At 39.1% G+C, this 24,864-nt stretch overlaps 1 protein-coding gene across 3 annotated transcripts in view; it reads left to right on the forward strand.

The window, feature by feature from the left end:
* Positions 1–4,142: 4,142 nt before the first annotated feature.
* Positions 4,143–24,864, forward strand: part of NEDD1 (NEDD1 gamma-tubulin ring complex targeting factor) — a 37,878-nt gene continuing 17,156 nt past the window's right edge. For all 3 annotated transcript variants that reach the window (XR_015750086.1, XM_026694080.2, XM_087968135.1), the window contains exons 1-4: positions 4,143–4,339; positions 14,582–14,728; positions 16,925–17,019; positions 21,647–21,763. Coding sequence is in view for 2 of the 3 variants with exons in the window: in XM_026694080.2 (XP_026549865.1) it covers positions 14,590–14,728; positions 16,925–17,019; positions 21,647–21,763 (351 nt within the window). In the remaining variant the exon portion in view is untranslated. The remainder of the gene's footprint in view (positions 4,340–14,581; positions 14,729–16,924; positions 17,020–21,646; positions 21,764–24,864) is intronic.

A 24,864-nucleotide genomic window follows, 5' to 3' on the forward strand; every position in this document is an offset into this window, starting at 1 on the left:
ATGCATTTGGATAAAGTGTAGTTAATCTTGTCTTTGAAAAATAGCAGAAACAAGTCATTTTTCTAAGCTATTTTGAATCTTTTTTCAGTAAACCATACTTGTTTCACTTAGTGACTGTTCTAACCTCTAGAGACTAAATATGAGTATTAGTCACCAATAAATAATCTGTTGTTCAAGCAAAAAGATGATGTTGGCAAAAGGACTCTTATTTATGCATATATTATGACCATATTTTTGTGACGTACTATATTTTTACCAATACTGTGAATATAAGAATATATGAAAACACCATGCAATAAATATGAATTATTACATTCTGCAAGGTGCTAGAGTAGAAATAAAAACCCCTTCCCCATTTTGCCTTCAATAAAAGTTTATTTAGGTTATTCAGCATGTGGAATTACATTGCCCTAAACCAGGAGTGTCAAACTTGATTTCATTGAGGCCGCATCAAGGTTGTGTTTGATCTTGGGGGGCTGGGGTGGGTGTGGCCAGGGTGTGTGGCCAGTATGACATCACTCATGTTGGGGGCACCTGTGGTGACCCAAGCACTCTGCCTGTGAAAACAGGCTCCTAGGCCTCGTTTTCTGCTGCACGTGGCCTCCTCAAGCTCCATTTTGGTTGGCAGAGGGCTTCAGGCAGCCGTCGTGGCAGAAAATGAAGCCTAGAACGGTTATGTGTGCCCCCCCCAGCTCCGTTTTTGTTGGCGGAGGCCCCACGGGGCAGTCCTTTGCTGTTTCCCTGGTGGCCCCATGGGCCAGATCTAAGCACCCCACAGGCCAGATTTGGCCCACAGGCCTTGAGTTTGACATCCCTGCTCTAAACAGTAGAAAAAAACTTGAGCAAAACTTGAAAAACATCAAAGTGTTCTTCTCTCTTTGAATAACAAACAAGCCTATCCAAAGACATTTTTTTGCTGCCATCCCTGCTATTTTTCAGGCTTGATATTGAAGCCCCAGTTTATTTCAGTAATAAATTGAGCCTAATTTCTCATACAGAATTCAAGGGAGGGAGTAGGGAGAAACATATGACCAGCTGTCTGGACACAGCAGGTCTGCTTTCAGCCTTAGGAAAATCTGCATCATTAAAGAAGCTTTGTCAGCATCTCTTCAGTAATATGAAACAATGCAATATTTATTTAATAATTTTATATGGTCATCTATATTAAGCCAAACTCTGGGTGGCTCAGAGTTCCAAAATAAAATTGATATATGTCAACAATGAAATAAATAATAGATCTGACACCCCAGTTAAATTTTCTATGCACCCCACAAGTTTGTCCCACACTTATCTCACCTTACTAGGCAACTGAAGGAAAAGTCAAGTCTAAGTGCTTTTAAGAAAGTTAAAGGGGTAGGGGATTCCTCAAGGGATACAACATAGGGCAAAAAGGGATCAGGAGTATGCTTATTCTATCCAATGTGGTGAGTTGAGCATATGTCCTCAGGGAAAGGCAGTCCTGCAAACAACTGGTTTCATACTATGTAGGACTTTAAAGTTAATACCCACCCCTTTAAATTGCCCCTGGAAGGAAACTGCCATTTGTCAGAAATGGTGTAGGGTCTCCCGCTTGGGCGGGGGGTTGGACTAGATGACCTACAAGGTCCCTTGCAACTCTGATTATATGTTATCCGTTAAGTCAATGCAGCATGTGCTTTTACAGGTATAACGGGTGCCCACCACTGCATGCTGCTACAATCTGGACCAGTGGTAACTTCTGAGTGATGTTGAAGGTCAGTCTCATGTGGAGTATGTTGTAGAAACCAAAGCAGGAAATAACCAAGGCATGAATGACCTTGAAAGGATCCAATTGGCACACATGGGGAATCTTCAAAGAACCACCCTAAGCCATAACTGCCACTTGCTTTTTGAGTAAGAGCTGTTGAGGTAATTCCCCATTAGGAGAATGAGCGTACACAGGGAGACGTAGTGAGAGTGGTGAAGAATAATACACAACTAGCACACAGATACACTGTATAGTAAAATGTAGGTTTTTACTTCCAGTAAAACGGTTAAGCAAAGTTCAAACAAGCAGTCCAAGTCATTCACAATTAAAGCAGTCAGTTTTCAGTCCAGGGATAATCCAATAACAAAGTCCAGTATCAAGAACAGTTCAGTAACAGACTGACATCAAATCCAAGAATAACAGTCAATAGGGACAGCAACACTCTCCAGAACAGAACAGAACAGAACAGAACAGGACCTAAACAACCCAGGTTTCTGGCTCCATCTTATGGCAGTTTGAGGAACCACACCCAATTACAATTTTAGCATTCTCTTAAAGAGACAGTATTAAAATGTCTGTCCTGGTTTATATATTTTCCAACCCAACTATTAGGTGACTTACATTCCTAACAAGAGCCACTGAAGAGAGCCAAATAGTGCACCAGCCAGGTATGGGAAAGTCAATCCCATCCAGAATCAAAGATGACCAGGGCCTGAGGAGCCAAAGAAATGTAAACAAAGCCAATCTCTGGCTCCTTAAAAATTACAACCAGTGGCGGATTAAGGCTCACTGGTGCCCTAAGCACTGACAAATCTTGGTGCTCCCCTTCTTTATACATACTGTACAAACGAAGCCATATTCTCAACTGTGTGGTGTCCCCTTTGGGCCTGGTGCCCTAAGCAATAAGTCTGCTTAATGGTTAATACACCACTGATTACAACACATCATATTTTGTGAATGAGAGTTCACTAGCTGTACACAGAGTTGTCCTCTGTTTCCAATACTCGATCAAACGAAAAGGAGAATACAGCTCATCAGTCTGGAACCCACATTACGTATATGATATTAACACAGTTGAGAAAGTACAGAAATATTTCACAAGAAGAGTTCTCCACTCCTCTACTCGTTGCAGAATACCTTATGCCACCAGACTTGAAATTGTAGACCTAGAAAACTAGAACGATGCTGCCTTTGGTCCGATCTAAGTATAGTATATAAAATCATACATTGCAATGTCCTACCTGTCAATGAATACTTCAGCTTCAACCATAACAACACCAGAGCAAACAATAGATACAAACGTTAATCGCACCAAACTTGATTGTAGGAAATACGACTTCAGCAACAGAGTGGTCAATGTCTGGAATACTCTACCTCAGTGATCCCCAACCTTTTTTACGCCGCGGCCCGGTACCGGCATCAGCTGGGCGCCGCGGCCCGGTACCGGCATCAGCTGGGCGCCGCCATCTTTTTGATGAAAACGTGCTTCCGGTGAGCTTTCTACTCGGAAAAGCTCACGAGCAACGCCGCATCTTTTTGATGAAAACGTGCTTCCGGTGAGCTTTCTACCGGAAAAGCTCACGGAAGCACTTTTTCATCAAAAAGATGGCGGCGCCAGCAAGCCAGCGGCCCGGTAGGACTTGTTCCGCGGACCGGTACCGGTCCGTGGACCGGTGGTTGGGGACCCCTGCTCTACCTGACTCTTGTGGTTTCTTCCCCAAACCCCAACAACTTTAACCTTAGACAGTCTACTATTGACCTTACCCCTTTCCTAAGAGGTCTGTAGGGGGCGTGCCTAAGTGCACCAACTCTCTGTCCTATTGTTTCTTTTATTTTTTTATTTTTCTTATATGTATCCATGTATTCATAACTATGTTTTTACTTATACCTATTATCTTGTAAGCAATTGACAAACCAAATAAAAATAAATAAATAAATAAACGACAATGAAAACCTGCTGGAAGTTACGTATGAATGCCCAGCCTTTATCACAGACAAATGATTCGCGCATATGATGAAAGGAACTCTAGTTCCTCAAACATTTATGCCACGATCCATTAGTTTTTCGGATGCTCCCGAATTCTTCCCTCATTCCTCTTCTCCTCCCGGGCGGCTCTGCTTTCTTCGGAGTGCAGTGTCAGATTACAGTAAACATTTGCAAAATAGGAGAGACGAACCCCGCGCCATAAAAAAAGTTCTGCCAAGATCCTTTCTACTCGCTCGCCCCATTTAGCAAAGAACCGGCTCTTGGCAAAGAGACGCACCTACCGGGAAGAGCCCTTTTTCAGGCTAAGCCTCGCCTCCTCCTCCCTCCCTCCGTTCCTATTTACGGCACCCGAGCGCACTTCGCTAATTTTGTTCTTTCTCGGCTGCCGTAAAAGGGTGGGTAGCGGGCTCTCGCGGTGGCTGTTGGGACAGTCTGCTAAGTTGTAAGAAGCGGAGGAAAGTCGGCTCCGGGCGCTTTGGTCCTCGGGGAGGGTGGGGGAAGGCGTCGAGCGCGCTGGTTGTCTTGGATTGTGGAAAGACCACGCTGGATGGTGGGAAGAAAAAAATAATAATGATCCGGACTGGCTAAAGAGACTGTTATCCGGGGTGTCCCGGAGAAGCGGGAAGGTGAGGACGAAGCGAAATCTCTCGTAGTCGGAATCGGTTGGGAGACCCGGCACGCCCTCTGCTTCGTCCTGGAGCTGGCTGGTCGTCTATGGTCCCTCCCTCAATTTTGGCTCTGGCTCTTCGCGGTCTCTGTAGTGGCACAACGGACCCTGACCGGGCAGGATTGGCCCCTTAGCTTCCTCGAACGGGAGGCAGCTTTAGGTGTGAAATAGTAACCCTCCGCCTCCCCCGCTGGAGCGAAAGTATCCTCCGCTGTTTCTCCCGCGCCCCAGATAAAGCCCCGAAACGCTCCTTTCTCCGCAGTTCTTTGTGTGTCTAAACTAAGTTGGTTAAGTTCACTAGGAAGGTCTATCTTTAGAAATGCGAGTTCAACGCCGAGTCTGGCTATGGTTTCCTCGCGTTTCTTATATAGGAGGGCTTCCATTGAAGAATTGGGTGAATTGGTTCACCTGACGGGTAGGTAGGCAGGCAGTTACAATGAAAGGCTTCCACCGGTTGTTGGAAAGCTCCGGGAGCAACAAATGTCTTGTGTACATTATTTTTTTTGACACGGAGTTCAAATATATGCGCTGTGTGGGAAATGTAAACAGTGTATGGAATTTGAAACATATTAATTTGTGGTGAGCGTAATTTTGCAACATTTTATGGAATGTACATGAGGGTTAAATAAGGTACTCAGAGTCTAGAATGCAGTTTGGTCTACTGATGCAGTCTATTTAATGGGTCAAAGAGAGAGAAAAGTGTAACATTCCTTATTTTTCTCTGTGATCTTTGGAATTTCCCCCTGCAGAATGAACTGTTCAAGTCTATTAATTCTCTATGAAACTGATAATTCATCAACATATATCAGCTGAAGCCACATTCCCTCTCTGTGCTGGCTCCTAAGTATGTACCTTCATTGTTTGCCAGATCCTGGAACAGTTGTGCGCAGAGATCATTGTTTACATAAATTGTGAAACTAATATTCTGATTCCCCCCTACTGCAATTGCAAAGTTATTGTATTGATTGACCATAATAGTATTTACTTACATGTATGGCCTTCGGCTTTCTTCGGGTATTTTCCCACGTCATTGTAGTTGTTCTTTTAAAGTTGTAGCAACGTTTCAGCAGAATCTCATCTGCCATCATCAGGCTTCTGTATTGTGTCCGTCTGTGAATCAGACTTTTACAGTGGTTTCAGATTTAAATTTGGGGCAGCCTATTGCTGTGCCAGAATGGTTTTTTTCTTCATCCTGATTGGTTGGGAGTCTTGGTCTGTGTTTATTGGTCTCGGAGTTTGCTGTGTTCTGCTTGATTGGTGTCTCTAATATCTTCTGTCTGTTTTTTGGCTCTTTTTGTATCTTGATTGGCTGGCAGCATTGTGTTACTTTATTGGAGGCCTTTAGTGCAGCTTGGCTTCGGGTAAATGGACGGCTATCATTAGTTAGGAAGCTGGGTTTCATCTGGGTGCCTGGTTGGGATGTGTTTGAGCTGGAGGTATCAGGGGGATCTGTTTGTGCCCAGGTGTTTGCCTGGCTTGTGTGGAGATTTTTTGTTTGTGAGTGCAGGCTTCCAAATGATTGACAGCCTGGTGGAATCATCTCTTCTATTCATGCTTTCTGGTCTTTTTCAATCTCTATGGCTTCTCTGATGATTCTGTGGCTAGGGTTTTCTATAGTGGCTAGGGTTTTGGTGCCATTGAAGTTGATGCTATGACCTGTGGCTTCCATGTGTTGGACTAGTGAGGAAGTGTGTTCCAGCTTTTTGACTGCATTTTTGTGTTCATCCAGGCGGGTACTTATTCTTCTATTGGTCTGTCCAATGTATGTGGCTGGGCATGATGCACAGGGGACTTCGTATATGCCTTGGTTTTCCAGGTCAATTTTATCTTTGGGGTTGCTAAGGATGGCTGCTATTTTTCTGTCTGTTTTGAAGGCAGTCTTGATGTGATGTCTGTGTAGTACCTTACTAATTTTGTCTGTAGTACCTCTTATGTAGGGCAGGACAGCTGTTCCATAGGTCTGTTCATCTTCTGGGTCTCTATTATGTTTCAGTGTGTTTTTGTGGATCAAGCTGGTGATTTTGTTTTTGTGGAAGCCGTTGGCTGTCAGTACTTTAGTCAGGGTGCATAGTTCAGTCTTAATGTCTGCCAGGCGTTTGGTTCTGGCGATTAGTGTTTTGGCCACGGAGTTTATCTGTGGTGGGTTGTGGTGGGATTGGGCGTTGAGGTAGCAGTTGGTGTGTTTTCTTCTGGTATATGGTGTGTCCTAGTGTGCCATCTGTTTTTTTGTAGATTAGTACATCTAGGAATGGTAGTTGTTTGTTTGTTTCCGTTTCCATGGTGAACTTGATTTTGGGGTGTGTGCTGTTTAGGTGTGTTAGGAAATTGTTTAGGTTTTCTTTTCCATGGGGAAAAGATCCACCATCCTAAGAAACCTTAAAGACAAAATCGAGTTAGAAAACCAAGGAGTATACGAAATCCCTTGCACCGCCTGCCCCACCACATACATTGGACAAACTAACAGAAGAATAAGTGCACGCGTTGAAGAACATAAGAACTCAATCAAAAAAGAAGAACCGACCTCTTCCCTGGTCCAACACCTCAAAGCCACAGGACATGAGATTGACTTTAAAAATACCAGAACTATCGCCAAAACCGAACACTTCAACAACAGAATAATCAGAGAAGCCATAGAGATAGAAAAACGCCCACACAGCATGAATAAAAGAGATGACACCTCCCGCTTACCAGCCATTTGGAAACCCGCCCTCATGAACAGATGAGTACCTAACATGATGAATGACACCAGACCCACACCCACGAGGGCCACACAAGATGCCACCACCACACTTCCACGTAAAAAGCAGACTCACACCCACACAGAAGATGAGACACGACCACAGACCAGAAGCCGCACTGCAGCTGCATCACTACCCACTTCAAACCCCTCTGAGCCATACATGAAGCGAACTGACCCCCACCATGAAGATGCAGCACGACCACAAACTCGAAGCCAAACAGCAAGATCACAGCTCACCAGCTCAAATCCCCCAGTAACTAAGACCAACCTGAGCACAACCAAGCCCCCACCTGAACAGAACACACCTCCAGCCAATCAGAACATGGCCAACCCCCAACCAATCAGAACACAGCCAAACCCCAACCAATGAGAACACACCCCCACCCAATCAGAACACAGCCAAGCCCCCACCCAATCAAGTCACACCTCCACTAGCAGTTAAAAGGAAGAAGCAGCTGCAAGCTCACATCACTCTGAGAAGCACAGAGCTGAAGACAGAAGCCTGAAGATGATGAATGAGACTTCATCGAAACGTTGCCTAGATACTTCCAACCTTACGCGGGAGAAAACCCGAATAACCAAAGATACACACACACACACACACACACACACACACACACACACACAGTGTTTTTATTGTGCAGTCTAAAGCAGGAATTAACATTTTTATGCAAAACTATAAGTCACTGTGTAGGCAATTATTCAAGTTATATCTTTTATCACTTGACCTTTTTGCATTCTTCAGAAATTACCAAATCTGTATAGCACATATTTTTTACTAAGTATGGAATATTATATTTCAATTGTGCTGCTATACCATTTAATCCTAGGTGGAGAAGAACCAACTCTGACTCAGTTCTATCAAGACCCAAGTGGTTGTGGGTATTGGAACCATCTGCTTCCAGGATTTTTCTATTTTTGACCTTGGATGATGATACACTTCCTCGTTAAAGCATGGTGGCAATCTGAAATTCTTCCTGGATTCAGTTCCAGATTGGTTAGCAGGGGATTGGTCAGGAAGTTCCTTTGCAAAGATTTATCTGGTGTGCTAGTTATGTTTCTTTTGGGATTGTGCTTCTTCCAGGATTCATCTGGTGTGTTAAGTTGTGCTTCTGGTATTATCTGGTGTGCTAACTGTGCTTCTTCCAGGATTGGGAATCCTTATAGCTCAATTATTGCAACATGCTGTACACGGAACTGTGCTTTAAGACCATTCTGAAGCTTCAGCTGGTCTAGAATGCAGCAATATGTGTGTGCACATATGATGCCTCTGTTCCATGAGCTGCACTGGTTGCCTGATTCCTTGCAAGTATGATTTTCAAGGTGCAGGTTATGACTTATAAAACCCTATGTGGCATATGGCCTGGTTATTTGAGGGATTGCCTGTTTTGTGTGTGTGTGTGTCTGTGTGTGTGTGACTGATTTGAGCTTATGGGGTTTGTGTCCTTCAGGAGCACTTGATTAAATAATGCCATCTATCAAGACCCAGGAAATATAACTTCTCTGTCATTGTCCCTTCTAGAATGAGATTTCCCTGAAACCTACGTGAGTCCCAGGCTGTTAGGGTTCTAGAGGACCTTAAAGATCTGGCTGTTTTGTCATCCCTTGGCCTAGGACCTATGATAGCAAACCTATGGCATGTGTGCCAGACGTGGCACACAGAATCCTCTCTCTGGACACGCGAGCTGTCACCCCAGCTCAGCTCTGCCACAAATGTGTGCGTGAGCCTCCCACCAGCCAGCTGGTCTTAGGGTCTCTGCTATGCATGTGCAGGGGCAGGTCGTGCATGGGGGTTATGTGCATGCGTGAGGGGTGGGATGCACACGGGTGTGCATGAATGTGCGGGGCGAGGCACATATGCGGGGGCCATCACTGGCCTAGGATGTCTGGAATTCTCTGCTGGATGTTAGATATTGTTGGGATGTTGGGGGGTTCTGCAGGGTTTACTTGTTCTTTTTCTTATGTTTAGTTTAGCTTTGTTCTTTTTAATTATATTGCCTGTATTGTGAGCCACCAGAGTTGTTTGGAACCAGGTGGCATAAAATAAAATAAATCTGCCTAGCACCTTTTTTGTTGCTCGAACTTCTAATTGTTATGATTGTTTTTGATTGCATAGTCTACTGTAATAACATCATGGCCTTGCCACTGTAGTATTCTTTTGAACTAGGTTTATGGACTGTATAGTGTTTGAGTCTAAATTTGTTATGACCCAGATGATCAAGGCAAGGCAGGCCTCTCAAGAGAGTATTTTATTTCTCTCAATAAATGTTCCTGCAAATGGTCCTCCAATGGTAAGGCTCCACTCCCATGCCATCTTGAAGGCAGCCACCCTCAGTCCCCCAAACAATAGCCCCTATAGCACAAATGAAGTCCACAGAGTAGGAGCATGCTCACAGGGCAAGATCCAGGATTCCAAGTCCAGTCCAGGCAGAGTCCAGGCACAAGACAATGGTAGTCCTCAGGACAAAGAAAAAGTCCAAGGTAGGGAGCAATTCCAAAGGCACAGCAAAGCAAAGGACCAAAAGCAGTCCATAAAATAAGGGCAAGGCCCAAGACAAAAGGCAAGAAGCAATCTTCCAAACAAGGCAAGGCCAACGGCAACAGGCTTGACTCAAAGCAGGGGAGTGTAAGTCAAAGCAAAAAAGTTGTTGAGGGGGGGTGAGAAATCTTCTCCCAAGTAGCCATGCAGCCCTTCTCTGAGTTTGCCTATGCTCCACTCTGCATGCCCTTGGATTGAGTGGAGGAGACAGCTGTTCCTCATCAGAGGAGATCTGCTGCCTATCAGCCCCACTGCCTGTCAGCAGCCAATCCTCCCCTGTATCTGTGAAGGCAGGCAGCTCTCCGTCTGGTCAACCAACTTCCCCCAATGCCTGAGGGGGCCTGAGATAGCCTCGTCCTCAGCCCCTGGCCTCTCTAAACATGCCAAGGGAGACGTGCCTTCCCTGTCGGATGGTCCCAGTTCCAGCTCCTCGTCGTCTTCCGAACTGGGCTCTGATGGGGCCATGACAAAATTTAAAGTAGATTATCAACTATTTGTTTACTGTGTTTGTGCAGTGTCAAAACCAAATTGGCAGTTTATTTCCATAAAAGCAAAACCATAGTAAAAATCTAAAATAAGAATTAATACAAAATTCTATTGTAATACAGTTTGCACAATTTATGACCATTCATTCCCCAAAGCCTTCCAAAACTGTGCTGCTTGCTTGCACTGTTGACTCCCAAAACTCCTAGAGAATTTTTGAAGGAAAAAATGTGGGCAAATGTATCAAGGCTGATTTTTTTTTTAATGCACCCTGACTTGACGAAATCTCATATAGATTGTATTTAAAAAACTTAGGGGGTGGGGTGAGACACTTCTTAAAAATGAGAATTGCTTGGCAAGTTGCTTGAAAGTCCAGCCAAAATAGAGAGGATTCAAACTCAGAACACATTAAACAGGTTCTCTGTCTCTGTCTCTCTCTTTCTCTCTCACTCTCTCGATATAGTCCAATGTTTTTGAATTTCTTTTGTCAATAGCATTATATAGAAAAATAATTCAAGTGAAACAGCACTGACAACGTTTTCGACTTGGTCTTGATTAACGCACAGACATATTTCCCATTAAAAGGACTTAAAGAGAAGGGACTCTTCCTATAAGTGCAGGTCAGGGATTTGGGATCATTATGAGCTCATAGATAGTGCAAATTAAGGCCATGGCCAGATGCCCTTTGCCAGCTCTCTTTGGTGCACCAGCTGCACTTCAACCTGGGATGAGTTACTCTTTCTAACTCATGCATTAACTCATGCACGTCATATGAGTTTGCTTGGATTACTACAACATATCCTGCACAAGGCTGTCCCTGAAGACCACTCAGAAGCTAATAACTGTTTGGTAGTATTTCTTTCCCTGAAATACTTGATGCCCCACAATTTATTAGGTTGGAAAAGTAGTGTTTATAGACAGATTTAGCAAACTCATAAGTTATCAAATTTGGCTCTAGTTCAAAGATTTTTTACTCAATTTTTTCCAATTAACTGTTTTTAGAAAATTACATTTTGAAGCATTGGAATGTAACATAAATATTTTTGTTGAATATTTGACATCATCTTGCTGTTATTAATGACAAGAATTTATGTTTGGGTTTGTTAATCTGAGACGATGATTAGTTTATGGTACTTATATAATTGTATGTGCTCTCACTATACTGTAGCAATAAAAACATGTCTGTTGATAATATCTGGCAATAAGTTTTTGCCACAGCTTGTGGCTAATCTTATTTGAGTACCTTATACCTTATTGTTCTTCAAGTACAACAAACCACATTTTTTTGATTTGTCAGATAGATAATATTTAAGGAAAATATATTTGTAATAACTCTTTAATTTTTCCTTTACAGGTGTAGAGATGCAGGAAGGCATCTGCCTTTGCTTCTTCAGGAGATGATGATGTTAAAATATGGGATTCGTCTTCTATAACTGTTGTGGACCAGTTTAGTCCCCATGCATCTTCTCACCCAGTTAATTCAGTATGCTGGGGTAGCAACAGTATCCTTTGTTGTTTCAGTATCTGAAACTGTATTTCTGTATAGTATGCTTGTTAATAGCAATTGTCCTAATTGTCTATTTATGACACCTCAGATAAGGCCATTCAAAATTCTTTCTACAGGAAATTCCATATCTCAGTTGTTGCCCAGCCCCCCCATTATAAATATCTGAAAATGCAAGCAAGATAAACAAAAAAACAAAACAAAAGAAAAAGATATTTAAAAGCTGTATAAAAACTAAGAATTTTAAAAAAAAAATCAGCCTTGATACATTTGCCCACATTTTTTCCTTCAAAAATTCTCTAGGAGTTTTGGGAGTCAACAGTGCAAGCAAGCAGCACAGTGGCTTTCATTCTACAGAAATATTTCATGAAGCTTGACACTCACATTGCAGGATTTCTTTGTAGTTCTTTCTATAGACTCATTGAGCCATTTAGATTTAAACAGAATTGCTATTCATTTGTGTTTAGGCATCCAAACCGTGACTTTTGGGATTTTTTTTTTGTAACCTTGAAAATTACTTTTAACAAAATACTTCCATTATATGGTTACAAGGCTAATGCTGATTCACTCTCAAATCCTTGCTGCTGTATGAATGAGCCTGCTTTAGGTCTGACTAACAGTACCAGAAGCACTTATTTTCCAGATTATAGAATAGAATAGAATAGAATAGAATAGAATAGAATAGAATAGAATAGAATAGAATAGTTTTTTGGCCAAGTGTGATTGGACACACAAGGAATTTGTCTTGGTGTAAATGCTCTCAGTATACATAAAGAAAATATACATTTGTTAAGAATCAAGAATCATAACATACAACACTTAATGATAGTCATAGGGTACAATCAACAATCAAATCATACTAGGAAACAGTCAATATAAATCGTAAGGACACAAGTGACAAAGTTACAGTCCTACAATCACAAGTGGGAGGGGATGGGTGATAAGGAGTGATGAAAAGATTAACAGTAATAGTAGTGCACACTTTGTAAATAGTTGGACAGTGTTGAGGGAATTATTTGTTTAGCAGAATGATGGCTTTCATGAAAAAAACTGTTCTTGTGTCTAGTTGTTCTGGTGTGCAGTGCTCTATAGCGTCGTTTTGAGGGAAGGAGTTGAAATAATTTATGTCCGGGATGTGAGGGGTCTGTAAATATTTTCACAGCCCTCTTTTTGACTCATGCAGTATACAGGTCCTCGATGGAAGGCAGGTGGGTCGTAATTGTTTTTTCTGCAGTCCTAATTATCCTCTGAAGTCTGTGTCTGTCCTGTTGGGTTGCAGAACCAAACCAGACAGTTATAGAGGTATAGATGACAGACTCAATAATTCCTCTGTAGAACTGTATCAGCAGCTCCTTGGGCAGTTTGAGCTTTCTGAATTGGCTCAGAAAGAACATTCTTTGTTGTGCTTTTTTGATGATGTTTTTGATGTTAGGTGTCCATTTTAGGTCATGTGGTATAGTAGAACCTAGAAATTTGAAGGTCTCTACTATTGATACTGTGTTGTCTAGTATTGTAATAAGTGGTAGTATGGGAGAGTTTCTTCTAAAGTCTACCACCATTTCTACGGTTTTGAGTGTGTTCAGTTCCAGATTGTGCCGGTTATACCACAAGGCAAGTTGTATAACCTTCTGTCTGTATGCAGATTCATCGTTGTCTCGAATGAGACCAATCACTGTTATGTTCCTACTTCCGTCAACCAGTATCAGGCAAGAACTGCTGAAGAGTCATAGAGAATATTGGTAGGAAAAAATCCTGCCAATGGGAAGGCAAGAAACTAGAGTAGGAACACTGGTATGAACCATACTGGGCAAATGAGTTCCATTGCAGGGGTGTCAAACTTGCAATAACATAGCTTCACATGACCTATCGCAACTCCCCCCCCCCTTTGTTAAACCAGGGGTGGGCATGGCTAGCGTGTGACGCATCCGGCCTGTAGGTCGCAAATTTTGACATGTTAAATTCTATTGCATGCTAAAACTGGGTAGATGCAGATTGTTTAGTATACCGTGTGTGTGTGTGTGTATGTGTGTGTGTGTGTGTGTGTGTGTTACTTCATACTTTCTTAAATTTCAAAGAAGGTAAGATTATATTTTTAAAAATCTTAAATTATTTTGCCTAGACATGGGGCTTAGAAAAAATATTGTTTCCCATCTTCTTGTCCCAGAGGTGCTTTTTTTTCAAGAGGCAACTGGATTTTTTTTTAAGTACCTTCTTCAGCTGAAGAAACTTTTGATAAGAAGCAAAACATCTTCAAAGGAAATCAGAAAGTCCAGTTGTCTCTTGAAAAAAAGCATTTTTGGGACAACCATAACCTGGATGACTGAGAATCTCCATAAATATTCCCAATATTCTTTGACCAAAGTCTTCATAGTTATCCTACCCTTTCAAAAGAAAGTTTATGACATACAGTAATGAGTGAATGGACAATGAGAGTTAGCATGATATTTAAGTCGTGGATTGAATGAACAATTTATTAGGTTGGAAAAGTAGTGTTTATAGACAGATTTAGCAACTCATAAGTTATCAAATTTGGCTCTAGTTCAAAGATTTTTTACTCACTTTTTTCCAATTAACTGTTTTTAGAAATTACATTTTGGAAGCATTGCAATGTAACATAAATATTTTTGTTGAATATTTGACATCATCCTGCTGTTATTAATGACAAGAATTTATGTTTGGGTTTGTTAATCTGAGACGATGATTAGGTTTATGGTACTTGTATATAATTGTATGTGCCCCACTATACTGTAGCAATAAAAAACATGTCTGTTGATAATATCTGGCAATAAGTTTTTGCCACAACTTGTATTAATCTTATTTATACCTTATACCTTTATTGTTCTCTCAAGTACAACAAACCACATTTTTTTGATTTGTCAGATAGAATAATATTTAAGGAAAATATATTTGTAATAACTTTAATTTTCCTTTACAGGTGTAGAGATGCAGGAAGGCATCCGTTTTGCTTCTTCAGGAGATGATGATGTTAAAATATGGGATTCGTCTTCTATAACTGTTGTGGACCAGTTTAGTCCCCATGCATCTTCTCACCCAGTTAATTCAGTATGCTGGGGTAGCAACAGTATCCTTTGTTGTTTCAGTATCTGAAACTGTATTTCTGTATAGTATGCTTGTTAATAGCAATTGTCCTAATTGTCTATTTATGACACCTCAGATAAGGCCATTCAAAATTCTTTCTACAGGAAATTCCATATCTCAGTTGTTGCCCAGCTTCCCCCCCCATTATAAATATCTGAAAATGCAAGCAAGATAAACAAAAAAAAAAACAAAAGAAAAATATATTTAAAAGCTGTATAAAAACTAAGAATTTTTGAGAGAGAATTAGATTAATGCCACATGTAAAAGTGATTTATATCAATTTGACATGTTGAAACCATTATTAAAATCAAAACAAAGCCAGTAATTAGCAAAGGCAACTAACCTAATAAGAATCATCAATCATAATAAACAATTGGAGTTTCTATCTAATCTGAAAAAAATGTGTTGCAGTGAAGCAGGCAAAATCTAATATTTTAAAAAGCCTTATGTTTGGATAAACCCAAGCTTCAGATCTAATGAAAGTCATGTGCAGAATTATAACCCATAAATGGTTTTGTGGTTAAATAAGCATAAGATTGGTTTTTAAATATAAAGTTGTTCTTCACATTGAAGCATATTGCCATTGCTGTAAGGACGGTATTATGTACCATTTCCAACAAAAAAGTAAAATATCCTAGGACCTTTATCATATACAGAGCCAATTCTACATACTTGGTAGGAATATGAGACTTAGTAATACTTAACATAAAAGGGCTGTTTAAAAAGTTGTTATTTATTTATGTTTTTTACAATGGAGCATCTTCTAGAATTGTTGAAGTTTGTGATATTGCCACCAAATACAACCCCCCCACACACTAATGATCCAACTATTTCCTACAATTTTTTATATGAATTATCTGTTTTGGCAATCAACATTGGCTAAACCTATCCATAAAAACATCAGACATGTACACTTTTCTTCAGATATTTGCAGTAAATTTGATAGTTACCTTCCATAGATATTTCCATGTTGTATGTTAATTGTCTTCTTTAAATTTAAAATTTAACCATACCATATTTGGATTGTTCTGTTCCTGAATCTTATTTTACTAACAGGTTATAAATAAGCCACAGGTATTCAGAATATTCTGCTATAAACCTTTCTAATTCAATCAAATCTAAAGCTGAGAGAATGATAGTAAGAAAAAGACACAAATAGTTTCATTGGATTGTATCGAAAATATTGTACACATCAGTTAATTATCAAGTCTTGAATAATGATAAAATATCAAACGACATATCTTACTTTTTTTCAAAAATATAATATTTTTATAACCTTTTATAATTTTTCCATAATTTCTGGTCATTGTCATTGTCAAATCAAATCAAGTTTATTACAGTCTAAGACCAGAAACCAGAACAAATAAAAACAACTCAAGGAATATTCAGTTAAAAATTCTAGAATAAAATAATAAATAACAGATAAAATCTATATTAAAATCACAACTTGGCATCTAATCTGTCAGTTACACATGGACTAACTATATTATAATATTGATCCTTAAACTGTGAAGTCCATAGTCATTAAATACTAAAATACAAAAGAGTAGTAATGTAGAAGAGTTTGCTACATTAGTTGCACAGAATCTAGCCACCTGTGCTGTAATCACTGTGGTCTATTCATCCTTAAGCAGCTACTGGAGAGAAGCAGTGTTGGAACGGCCAGGATACCTATTGTGTCAGCTCTGAGATCAGCTGCCACAAGAATGTGAACAATGAAAGGGGTGGGTGGAGTGAGGGAGTTGAACAGTTCAAGGTTATTTAGTATGTCACATTAAAAAATTCCAGCTGCAGTTAATTGGTTCTCGTGATTGATGAAATATAGTAAGTGGGAGGAGATAGGGTGGAAATTGTGAGACACGCTGGGAATGAGTTTCAGTTTTGGAAATTTTCCATAGATGTACCAGAGCTGTTCCTAATAAATCAATTGGAGATTATGCTTGTCTCAGAGTGATTGATTACTATGGATAATTTATGGATGCCTAACATTTTGATTATTGGGATTATTGGTCATTGTCAAAATAAATTGTATCTTTTTTTAAGTAACTCTTGAAAATGTATTGTTCTCTCAATTGTGAAATGTATGTGATTAAATGCCTACTTGAAAAAGGTTTTCTTCCCAACTAAAACAATTTTGCTAAACAAAAGCACATGTTGTGTTCCATGACTCTTATTTCAGATAACTTTTTGGTAACAACATCAGCTGTTGGTGATAAGATAGTGGTTTCAAATTGTAAAGGAAAACCAGTTCCACTCTTTGAACTAGCTGAAGGGGTAAGTAGAACAGCTTTTTTAAAGGTGGTCTTTTAGTGCATTGCTATTTATATGTACTCAACTTCTCAAATTCCCTGGAATATTCATAATATTCCTAATAATCTACGCATTGCTAACCTGGAAGTAAACCCTCTAGATTCAGTTGATAAGATTTACAAATAAATGAATTTTATCTTAATATCTGTTCTGTGCTTCAAAAATACATAATACTTATTTAGATATTTATATAAATTCATAATCATGTTTTGGATTTGGTTCCAGAAAGATGCTTCAGAGTATGAATATAGCATCTGATTGCAATTCTTTATAGTAACACCTCCCTTCCAAATCATATAGCAATAATAGAAAGTAGATGGACCTGAAAAAATATGGCTTCTCTAAAGGGTGCATATATAGTAGGTACCACTGTTGCACTTCCAGGCACTTTTTTTGTGAATAGAATTCAAAGACATGAGGCAGATATATGTGTAAGACAATATAATTCACTCTCCTCTCCACCAAAATAAAAAGTAAGGGGAAAAGACCTGCAGGTCTAATCACAGAATGTTCCCAATGAAAAACAGGAAATATGATTTCTACTTGTATGTAAAAATACAATAACGGCAAAACTAATTCACAGGAATTGATCTAGAACAAAATCTGGTACTCTATAATCCAAATCAAAGAAATATTGTAAACAATCCAGAAAGCAATTGTTGCTGTTTCTTAATACAGTATTTTTTTAAAAAAAACAAGTTTTATTAGTTTTCAAAACACACAAATCATTATCCATTACATGTTTAAACCTTTTTCCATTATAAATTTAACAAGTCAGATAAAATCTTGTTTTATAGACTATAATTCTGTTTTAAACCATTTCCATATAAACATACAAAAAACCTCTTGTCCAATTTCTCTTTACTTCTCTTTACTCTTATTCAATTTCATTATTATTATTTCATCTATTTCTTTCTGACTTAGTTACCATTATTCTCATTCTATATTTCTGCAAGGTTTTATTAATTCTCCCCCCCCAAAAAAAAAAAACATATACACACAACACATAAAACATAAAAAAAAAATCTTTTTGGAAAGTAACTTGGACCCAGGTATCTCTCTCTTCATGGACTTCAATTATATTCATGCTCATCTTACATATCATTACTTATTTTATTTACCATTCTAAGTTTTCTATATTAACTTCTCCACATATTTCACTCTTCTTAATTCTATCTTAATTAATCATCTTAATTTGAGTCATTATATTTGTATCTTTTGTCCATTCTTTATTGTCCCTTTGTCTCGTTCCTTATAAAAAAAAAAGAAGTTTCTCCTGAAATCACTAATCAGAGTATGATGCCTTTCTATCTCCCCCCTAAATTAATCAAATTAACCTTTAAAATAACGCCCAATACCCAATCCGATTTTGCTTGGTACATTCTATCTAAATAGTACATCCAAAATAATTAAATATATAGTTAAACAATAAATCTAAATATTAAAAACAAATACTATAGTAGAAATTTTATAATAACATCAATACCATAATCTTATTAAACTCTTTAATTAAAACTCAATATTCTAAACCTCCCATCATATTATTAAATTTTAAAACCAATCATTATTAAACATTTCAACATTTTAATCTCTTATCAACTCTTAAACCGTTTAAGTTTTCTATTTCTAATACCATACTACAATATCATCTTATGTACCTTGCAAAATCTTTTTGAAAAAATTATATTTTATCCTTTATCCCTAAAAAAAATTCCTTTTTTCCCATTTAATTTCAAAACTTTGTAGCTTTTCTCCACCTTTTCCCTTTCTTTCTTCTCCCAGCAAACCTTTCTACCCCCCTTCTTCCAGCCTCTGCCCCACTGGCTTCCCTTCTCTGTCGTATTCCTTTTCCCTTTTGTTTACTATCATTATATTGATTTTGCACCTTATTTTTCCCTTTGTTAAGTGTTTTTTTAAATCTTAAGTCCTTTATTTCTCTTCCTTTCACTCTTCCTTCTTTCTTGGTCGAGTTCTGAAATTTATTAAAGATGGCTTCCTCTCCTTCTTCTTCTTCTGCTGTCTTCATCTGTTGTAATGTTTGTTGATAGTTAATAAGCGCCATTTCTAAAAAAAGGAAGGCTTCTTTCAGACCAGATTTACCATTTTTTTTTGCTTGTTCATAATCTTTTCTCAGTTCCTCAATAGAAAGAGCCATTATAAATCTTTTCTTTTCCCCTTCTTTCTTCTTACAACAACCAGAATATTCCAAAGAAAAAATAAAACAATCCCAAAGTTATCAATCAGTCCAAACCAAGGCAGAGTTCTCACTTTCTCCTCCTGGGGTAGTATTAATCAAAGAAAAAGAAAGTCCAAATCTATTTCTTAAAATCTTATTGCAATATATTTTAGTCTTCAAATCCTTAAGGCATCTCCTCCAACAAAGTCTTAGCATACAAATATTTTTTTTTAAGTCCTCTCTCTTCCCACTCATCGCTTAAAACCAGTTTTCACCTAAAAGAAATAGGTTTCTTAATATCCACTTATTTATTCCATAGGAAAAGAGGGTAAGCTTTCCTTTCAGCACCATCAAACTGCCGCTTTTTTCCTCTTCTAGAAGGTATCATTCAGAAAATCATACTTTTCAGGAATTTTGTTAAATATGTCTTAGAGTCCTAGGAACCAAGAAAAACTTTCTCCTTTGAAAAACTTTCTCCACTTCCTCCTGCGCATTCTTACCCGGCTGCCAGCTTCTTTGTGGCGGCCATTACGGACCGCCGCTGCACTGTCCTGGGAAAAGGGGTTCTTCCGGCCGGGAGGGGTCTGCAACACCCCAAACCCCTCTCCGGATCCCCTACCTTCAGCTGCCCCTGCAGGGCAGCCTAGCTCCGTACCCATCCGGATCGGAGCCCCAAAAACGGCTAGCGCGGCAGGGATCGCGCAGCTTCGCAAATCCCTGCCACTCGCGAAGCCGACAAACCGGAAGTGCCTTAATACAGTATTCACTACTCAATGAGCACTAGTAGAGATTAAAACGCTCTTCAATTCTATCTGCTTTCTAATCTGTTCTCAACCGTTTTTAAAACAAGTCATATGTAAGATTTGTGATCACTTTTTTATTGAACATCAGACAAAGTTGCAATCTATCTAAAAGTTTTCTTGATATCTGCTGTTTTGGAAGTTAGAACTTTCTGCTGTTTCTTATAATGGTAATTATAATAAATTATAGTAAATTATATAATCATAATTCCCATTACCTACAGTATATCTGTTTTTATTGACTATTATTACCTGTGGCATTAAAATAATCCTGAAATACATTAATAATGCTGTCTTCAAAAATTAAGCTGTTATTAATTATGAAATTTTATTCTCTGTTCTTGTTAAGATCTTTCTGATAGTATCTAGAACCAATACACATTTCAGAATGAATGGTCTTTTGCCAATGGTATTCCCAAAACAATGCCTTTTATGTTACATCCACAATGGCTTAAGTTCTATAGAAAGCCATTAAGCCCAGCTCCTGGTTATGTGATTTTATTAACACAACATTGTGAAACTTGCTTCTCATTGAAAAAAATATTCTGGAGGAAGATAATTTTCTAGTCTACAACTTAAGATTTCCTGATTGCTTCTTATCTAAGCGCTAACCACATCTGACCCTGCATAGTTTTTTAGTGATTGGCTAACACTGGCTTGGTGTTGCTGTATTATGACTCTAGTCACCTACTTACAGATATTAATGATTTGAAAATGATTTGTTTCCAGCCTTGTATACAATTATGTGGTGTCTGTTTTTATAAATGCAGAAGTGTTTCATTTGTCAAAAGGAAATGTATAATTTGCTTCAAACTTCTTTGCAGTTTGAAGGCTGCAGGGAAAAGCAATGAAAGGGAATGGATGATCATTCAGCAATATAAATTACACTGTTCATGGACCACTCAATATACATTTTAGTAGACACACTGTTATTTATTAGTTCTGTGATTTTTATTTCAGACATCCATTTTCATTTATTTAATTAAAACATTTTGATCCCTCTTTTCTATTTTAAAAAGCACCCTGAACAATTATTACTAATCAATCACATAGTACGTTGTTGAAAGAGCAGATAATTACTATAATTCATTTTTAATCTTTCTGCTGCTAAAAGTAGTAGAATGGTTAAGGTGTTGGACTAAGTTCAGCCTCAATCATGGAAGCCTGCTAAATAGATTAGGACCAGTCACTTTTTGTCAGGCAGGTTATTTCACAGGGTTGTTGTGAGGGGAAAATAGAAGGAAAAAATACCGTGTATAGTTCCATAAGTTCATTGAGGAAAAGCAGGATATAAATCTAATTGATGAAACTAATTAGTTGATATTAAAGGAAAAACCTCAAAATGGGCTTTTATTGGCCCCTGCTAATTTTTAATTTGGGGGTATGGTGTTGGTATATTAAATTCAAACTATTGAATAAGCCATCACAATGATGTAATTTTATTTTGTCTGTCATATTTGTTGAACACTGTTTTTTTCATTTCATTAAAATACAAATGTCATTTATTTTAATCAGATCTATATTAGTACCTCAGATTGTATTAACTTTTTATCCTAGTTTAAAATTGATGTTGATATTATCTTGATGTTTATTTTTTTAATTTGTTGCCAACTAGACAAAGCAAACATGTATAAGCTTGAGTTCGAATTCAATGTATATTGCAAGTGGAGGAATTGATGGCACTGTTAATATCTGGGATTTAAAATATAGAAAACTTCACCGATCTCTTAAGGTAAGATACAATATTGTATTATAGACTCTTTTTGTCAGTTAATATATGAGATTAATATCACCTGTAAATCTTTATGTTTATACTCCAATCTTTAAATATCAAAATATAACTCGTACCTATATTTCATATATGTTTTTGTGCTAGCAGAATAATAGCTATTTAGAAGTGGTGGTAGATATTAGACAGACTGTACAATTAAGTAATATGTAGTTATTGCAGATTGAAAGGTTGTCCACTTTCTTAAACCTAAATCTGATACTTTTAATTGATTTTGATACTCTTATTTTACCTGAATAAATTTCTCACATCATAGAGTGAGATAAATATAATTGTTGTGATGTGGTATAGTGTATTGAAGTGAAATAGAGTGTGTTGTTTAAGATGTTGGACTCAGACTGGAATGGAATGGAGATCCAGATTCAAGTTGATCCTCAGCCATAGAGTTCATCAGGTGACCTCTCTCATAGTGTTGCCTACTCCTCACAGTTATTATGCAGATAGAAATGAAAGGAGGGAGTGCTATTTTACATTGCCTCATTGAAAGATTTTAACCCTAACAAATAAAAAGCGTTTCTCAGATATACAGATAGTCCTCGACCTACAACAATTCATTTAGTGACAGTTCAAAGTCACAACAGCACTGAAAAAAGTGACATGACCATTTTTATACTTATGACTATTGCAGCACCCCCATGGTCACGTGATTTACATTCGGATGCTTGACAACTGACTCACATTTATGACGGTTGCATTGTCCCGGGGTCACATGATCACATTTTTGTGACCTCCTGACAAGCGATGTCAATGAGGAAACCAGATTAACTTAACAATCATGTTATTAATTTAACAACTGCAGTGATTCATTTAACAAATGTGGCAAGAAAAGATGTAAAATGGGGCAAAACTCACATAACACAATTCTCACAGTGTTCTGACCAAGGCTTCTCGAGACCATAATTAAGCACACTGTCCGATTCCGCTGCTGTCTACACAGGCTGCCGGCGAATCACAACACTTAGCAACATGAACGTTGGGCTCAATTGTGGTTGTAAGTTGAGGACTATTGAGTGTAAGCTATTTCATTATTTATGTATATTTATAAAGTGTTCCAAGTGGTTTAATTAAAATACACTGCTCAAAAAAATAAAGGGAACACTTAAACAACGCAATGTAACTCCAAGTCAATCACACTTCTGTGAAATCAAACTGTCCACTTGGGTAGCAACACTGATTGACAATCAATTTCACATGCTGTTGTGCAAATGGAATAGACAACAGGTGGAAAGCAGAGGCAGTTAGGAAGACATCCCCAATAAAGGAGTGGTTCTGCAGGTGGTGACCACAGACCACTTCTCAGTTTCTATGCTTTCTGGCTGATGGTTTGGTCACTTTTGAATTCTGGCAGTGCTTTCACTGTAGTGGTAGCATGAGACGGAGTCTACAACCCACACAAGTGGCTCAGGTAGTGCAGCTCATCCAGGATGGCACATCAATGCGAGCTGCGGCAAGAAGGTTTGCTGTGTCTGTCAGCGTAGTGTCCAGAGCATGGAGGCGCTACCAGGAGACAGGCCAGTACATCAGGAGACGTGGAGGAAGCCGTAGGAGGGCAACAACCCAACATCAGGACCGCGACCTCTGCCTTTGTGCAAGGAGGGACAGGAGGAGCACTGCCAGAGCCCTGCAAAATGACCTCCAGCGGGCCACAAATGTGCATGTGGCTGCTCAAACGGTCAGAAACAGACTCCATGACGGTGGTATGAGGGCCCGACGTCCACAGGTGGGGGTTGCGCTTACAGCCCAACACCGTGCAGGACGTTTGGCATTTTCCAGAGAACACCAAGATTGGCAAATTCGCCACTGGTGCCCTGTGTTCTTCACAGATGAAAGCAGGTTCACACTGAGCACATGTGACAGACGTGACAGGGTCTGTAGACGCCGTGGAGAATGTTCTGCTGCCTGCAATATCCTCCAGCATGACCGGTTTGGCAGTGGGTCAGTAATAGTGTGGGGTGGCATTTCTTTAGGGGGCCGCGCAGTCCTCCATGTGCTTGCCAGAGGTAGCCTGACTGCCATTAGGTACCGAGATGAGATCCTTAGACCCCTTGTGAGACCATATGCTGGTGCAGTTGGCCCTGGGTTCCTCCTAATGCAACACAATGCTAGACCCCATGTGGCTGGAGTGTGTCAGCAGTTCCTGCAAGACGAAGGCATTGATGCTATGGACTGGCCCGCCTGTTCCCTAGACCTGAATCCAATTGAGCACATCTGGGACATCATGTCTCGCTCTATCCACCAACGCCACATTGCACTACAGACTGTCCAGGAGTTGGGGGATACTTTAGTCCAGGTGTGGGAGGAGATCCTCAGGAGACCATCTGCCACCCCATCAGGAGCATGCCCAGGCATTGTAGGGAGGTCATGCAGGCATGTGGAGGCCACACACACTACTGAGCCTCATTTTGACTTGTTTTAAGGACATTACATCAAAGTTGGATCAGCCTGTAGTGTTTTTTTCCCACTTTAATTTTGAATGTAACTCCAAATCCAGACCTCCATGGGTTGCAAAATTTGATTTCCATTGATAATTTTTGTGTGATTTTGTTGTCAGCACATTTAACTATGTAATGAACAAAGTATTTAATAAGAATGTTTCATTCATTCAGATCTAGGATGTCTTGGTTATGGATGCATATCGGTGTGTACTGTATTGCACTGTATTGCACTGTTTAAGGATTATTCTGTATCAGAATGCAAACTATTCCAGGTGTTTATCAGACATTTGAATACAGTGCTTTACAATTCAAAAAAATTCCCTGGAGATATTACAGTTAAACCAAAACCAATATAAAATAGCTATATTTTAATTGGCAGGGGAAACAAATATTTCAAATCAAACTAAAATATAAGTAAGGAGGAAAGGCTGAACAAGTTACTATGCTCTCTGAAGGCAGGGCTATTCAACTGTTTGTCACAGTAGAGAAGAGTGATATTATCTTAACCAGTGATTATGGGAAGTTTTCCTTTATCTCTGTGTGTCATCCCTGTCCTTCTTCAAAGATATAAAGTCTTCAGAATCATTTGGGTGGCATCTGGAGTTACAG

This window comes from Notechis scutatus, chromosome 6 (assembly GCF_049901735.1).
Source record: "Notechis scutatus isolate UNSWTSFEM ecotype Mainland chromosome 6, rNotScu1.2, whole genome shotgun sequence".
NCBI lineage: Eukaryota > Metazoa > Chordata > Lepidosauria > Squamata > Elapidae > Notechis > Notechis scutatus.